The sequence below is a fragment of the Montipora foliosa genome, chromosome 1, assembly GCF_036669935.1.
Source record: "Montipora foliosa isolate CH-2021 chromosome 1, ASM3666993v2, whole genome shotgun sequence".
Lineage (NCBI taxonomy): Eukaryota > Metazoa > Cnidaria > Anthozoa > Scleractinia > Acroporidae > Montipora > Montipora foliosa.
The window spans coordinates 3039388-3044387 of record NC_090869.1 but is presented as its reverse complement, the minus strand read 5'-3'; the positions used below and the strand labels follow the sequence as shown (position 1 = coordinate 3044387).

General features: G+C 37.3%; 2 protein-coding genes across 2 annotated transcripts in view; one reads left to right on the top strand and one right to left on the bottom strand.

Annotated features, from left to right (window-relative positions):
* The window catches only part of LOC137995496 (DNA ligase 1-like), a 461965-nt gene that overhangs the window by 162337 nt on the left and 294628 nt on the right, over window positions 1-5000 (top strand). The window lies entirely within an intron of this gene.
* Window positions 1-5000, bottom strand: part of LOC137993259 (dehydrogenase/reductase SDR family member 4-like) — a 16815-nt gene that overhangs the window by 5695 nt on the left and 6120 nt on the right. Inside the window, exons 3-7 of the mRNA XM_068839036.1 lie at window positions 4108-4185; window positions 4008-4031; window positions 3583-3653; window positions 2204-2255; window positions 534-668 (exon numbers count right to left, since the gene is read on the bottom strand). Coding sequence (XP_068695137.1) covers window positions 534-668; window positions 2204-2255; window positions 3583-3653; window positions 4008-4031; window positions 4108-4185 — 360 coding nt within the window. The remainder of the gene's footprint in view (window positions 1-533; window positions 669-2203; window positions 2256-3582; window positions 3654-4007; window positions 4032-4107; window positions 4186-5000) is intronic.

The window sequence follows — 5000 nt, the reverse complement described above, 5'->3', positions numbered from 1 at the left end:
AATGCCTACACACCACCGACACATAGCCGTCGACTGTCATGTGTAGTTTGGTAACCTTGTCATCTGCAGGTCTACCAACAGACGGCTAACGGTCAGCTATCTGTTAACCAACTGTCGGTCCACTATCGGACAATGCATTGGCCCGACACCTTGGTGGGATCAGATTCATTACCATTTCCATTGAATTTCAGGCAGTGCATTTAAGGACTCTTTCTGCCGGACAGGTTTAAAGCACAGGTCATTTTTCACAGGTCACTTGTCACAAAACCTTTACTAATTTACTAATAAAAGACTCCGGCCTCGTTAGGCCTAAAAGCGATGTTGGGATTTGGATTGCTTTTTGTGTAGGTAAAAAAATGACCTGTGGAACGTGACCTGTGTTTTAAACCTGCCGCTTTCTGCCTGCTACCACAAACAGGGGTAGATTAAAGCTGCACTCACAGATAAATTCCAAATGACCAGGCGTTTGTCTACATTTTGTAATAAAATGTAACAAAAATCCTTCCACCCATCTGACCATCCCCAATACTTACGGCTTCACTAAATTTTGTCTTGATAATCCCAGGAGCAACACAGTTTACTCTAACTCCCATGTGACCACATTCGTCAGCTAAAACCTTTGTCAGACCAACTAAAGCTGTTTTGCTTACGCCATATGCACCAAGGCCCTGGAAACATTTAGAACAACAGTACTACCTTAGTGTTTAATCATTAGGGATTATCTAATCATTTAACCTACTGACCCCCTGGGAATAGCAAGCGCATTATTATTCCCCCACTGGGACATTAAAACAAAGGCAAGTCAAGCTTGACTGGTTCAGGTCTCTTTGTTTAACCCTTTAACTCCCAGTAGTGCCACTTATAGATTTTACTCTGTCTAACGCCAGACAATTTTACTCGTCAATGGGGAACACCATGGGGCTGAAAGGGTTAACAACAGCTGGATTCATTCAAAAACTATGTGCCCATTAACCCTCGTCAATGGGGAACCCCACAGGGCTGAAAGGGTTAATGTCCCAGTGGGGGAATAATAATGAGCTTGCCCTCCAGCATGGCAGATTTTGTACCATGTGATCGTTTGTTGCAAAAGGCCTATTGGGCGTGTCCTGGGGCGTCTGGGCAGTGAATAGGTAATCATTTATTTAATGAGTGTTTAACCATTAGGGATCATTAGAAACAAAGGATAATCTTGTTTAGATAGAAGCCAATCTTAAGGCAATGGAAGAAACAGGAAAACAACCTATGTATGGCCTGGACAAACTTAATGAATAACAATTATTGTTGTTGTTACATGGTGGCGCATTTCTAGAATTCCTAAGAATGCTTGGAATTGCCAAAAATGTCATTTTTAAATATTCTATCTGGAAACTGTGCTGTTAACTTTGAATCACATCAGTGGTTTACAGAAAGGACCTAAGGAGAACAACTCCACAGCCAGATGTAATCAGTGGGGAGTCGATTTTGATGTTTGGATGCTCAGTTAGATCACCAAGATCCTGTTTTCACATGTTTTATTGTAAAACATTTCCTGTTTGGACAGTAACCTAACCAGTTTTAAAAAGTAAGTATTTACCAAAGGCAATTTTGGAAAACTAAGACACCCTGAAAAAGTGACAAACAAAGAAAAGTTCTTGGGTTGTAGTTTTCCTAACAACCCATGATGATAACAGTATTATTATAAGCTTGATGAAGCTAATCATGGGCTAATATACCGAGTCTAGTGCAAAGGTTTCAAAATTTTTTCTCAGCAGATCACCACGGACTGACAGCTGAAGGTATTTGAATGTTTTTGATATAATAAAGCAAGCAAGCAGAAAAGATGTAAATGACCAGGCAAAGTCGTGGGTACGTAATGCACAGTCAGTAAATTTGCAGGAATTGCAGAGAGGGAGGGCAGCCATACCCCCCACTTTTTTCATACGGTGTTGTTTTTTCCTAAACGTCTCCCCCTCCCCTCACACTTCTGTAGTCCACACCAAAACCTAGCCCCGTGGCACCTGGTTTGTCTGGTGTCCAGTCGTTAATATTGACCCTCCTGCAATGTACATGACCTTATGCAGCAATTCACTGAAACCACCCTCAGATTACTTTGTTAAGGCCATAGTTTACCTTATATTAGTTTATGACACCTTTTCAAATTCAAAAATTAAAGACCTATTAAGCGTCATTTAAATGACAATCAATACCAATCTGAAACACTTACCCGAAATGGTTTAAATGCAGCTATTGTTGAAATGAAAATTACTGATCCACCCCTAGAAAACACAAACAATTTGCAAAATGTTATTAATGAACAAAATGTCTTAAATAAGCCAATCTGTTACATGTACCGGTAATTATACTCAACAGAATATCACATTTCTGATTGGTCAATGACCAATGCATAAATAGGTTAAAGTGTGCAATACGAAAGTTGCAATGGAAACACAGTGATGGAGTGATTCTGATAAGTATCTAAATAAATGAAAAATCGTATGACCTTGCTCCTGCATTTAATATTTTCATGATTGTATGGTAATTTGTCTATGCTCATGCAGTTTTGAGAACTTCCAAAGCAATTTTGTGCCTATAAATAGTGAAATGCACTCATGTTTAAATGATTTCCTATACTTACAGATCCATTGTGCCTGTAAGTTTCAGGATGTTAATTTGAAAGAACTTTCAAGATCCTTTGAAGAAAGAGATTTTTTACAAACAACTTTTTAAAAGGCTTTAAGTTTCATTCAGTTTGAGTGCAATAATGAGTGCAATTATTTATGATAATCTTTATTGGAAATAAAAACCTGGAGTTATAATTGTTTCCCATAACTGTTTAATTTAAGTACTGGGTTAAGGCGGGGGGTGGCTCTTAACTACATGTACCAAACTTTTGCTATGGACTCCTTCAAAATTAATAATCATTTCTCGAGTAACTTTTTTCGCCAATTGAGTGTATTCTATTTAATATTTCTTTGTCTGGTTTGACTCACAACCATATTTGGTAAATCACATGACCAAAACAGAAAATGCCCAAAAACTCAGCGAGTTAACTATTTTTTTCACAAATTTTTAATGCAACAGTACAAGAACAGTCTAACTCAAAATGTGTAGAAATTCCATGCTGCAGTTTACGAAAAACAATGGGACAGTTTCCAGTAAAAAAAAACGCCTCTTCCTTTTGTTTCCTGCGAGTTTTTACATGTTTTTCACTGAAACCCACAGTAGAAGACTGGGACCAGTTCTGTCAGTGATGTCAGATTTCCATTGAAAAGTTACTTCTGCTAATCAAAGAACCTTTGATGCAACCTTTTATTAGGGCTCTTTGACTAAAAAGCTTCTTAATTATGCAACTATTGCCTTCTGTAGTCAAGTGCCACCCACCTTAATATAATTATATTGGAGATAGTTAGATTTTCCTACTAGCTGCCTTTGTCAATGTAACACCTGTACAAGTGATTGTTGCCAGGCAAAACAAGTCAGATTAAAATATTTACAAGCTGCGAGCATTGTCCCTTGGATGGAAAATATTCAAAGTTATACATCAAGAGCTTAACAATCGTTGCAGGAGCGCTTTGCTAAAAGATGAAGTTAAAAAATGCCAACCTTCTTTTTTCCATCAGTGGAATGGTGTCCTTTGCCAGCATGAATGCTGATTTTAAATTGACATTAAATATCTGCAATTTCACAAAAAGGTAATAATTGACAGTACAGGTGTACATGTATATACAAATATCCTTCCTACCGCTAATTCAATGATTAATATGACATCTACATAATAGTATGAGAACAGAAAATTCAAGTTGTGAAGTTAAAAATATATTAAGTGATATAAAAACAGACCAAAACAACTTCACAATTCCTTTGAAAACTCTTAAGAAAATTTGGCAGTAATACTAAACATCACCTCCCTCCAGTTTGAAATGAATGTTTTATCAGGAGTTGGGATTCCCAAGGGTAACAAGCTATGGTTCATTGTACAGTCTGAGAATTAATACGTAATTAAGTATTATTAATCTATCACATATTACCTTGTCCCATGCATCCTCAGGTGTCTGAAATTTAAAATAAGTTATCAAGTTATTTTCATGTCATAACAGAACATTATTTTGTCATTGATTGCTTCATTACCTGAATAAGCGGGCCAAACACTGGATTTACTGCTGCATTTGATACTAAGATATCAATTCCACCAAAGTGATGTAATGTCTGTAAGACAAAAAATGTTCACTGTTATCAGCATTGCTGTGAATCAAGTGCTATAAAATCGAGGCATAGCCAAACGAGGAAGGAAGTTACCAAGAGTTACTCTAGATCACCAATGAAAACCTCTAGGAGGAGGAAAATTGCACAGCAATGCTCTTAACCTGTCCAGTTACTGAAGGTCAAAAGCAGGCCTGACTATTTTCCTTCTCCAGTTCAAATAATTCAATACTTCCATACCTAAAGTAAAAACCATCATGAGGAGCTGGGTTAGGGTACCAAAAAACTCAACCCCCATACAAATACCAAGCCTTAGAACTAAACAAGGGCATACTGGTAGATTTAAACTTAAGGCACCAAGTGCTGATCTAACTTCCCCAAATCTTCGCACTTGGAGCCCAAAAACAAGGTACTGCTCATTCATAGTTAACTAAACTGCAAATAATAATCCATCACTTCATATATTTCGTGATGTGTGCAAATTAAGACCCAAAGTGACACAGAATTTAAATACTGGTAAAATAAATGCTGTCTCCCTATTTTATGTTGGTAGTAATCTGTTTGAACATTAAGACTGTTTTCAAAAGTGGCATTATAGTAACGATACCCCCGCTGCCTAAAAAGACAAAAGAATGTGAAATGAGATTATTTTATTCTAATGGACTTGGGGACCACTAAGTTTCAAAGTGCTTACACAGTTAGTGCTACATGCCTGCTTCTCAAAATGCAAAGAGTGATATTTACCAGTCAGGGCCGTAGCCAGAAAAAAGTTATGACTGAGGCAATATCCATCGTTAAATATTCGTGGTAGATATTTTAGG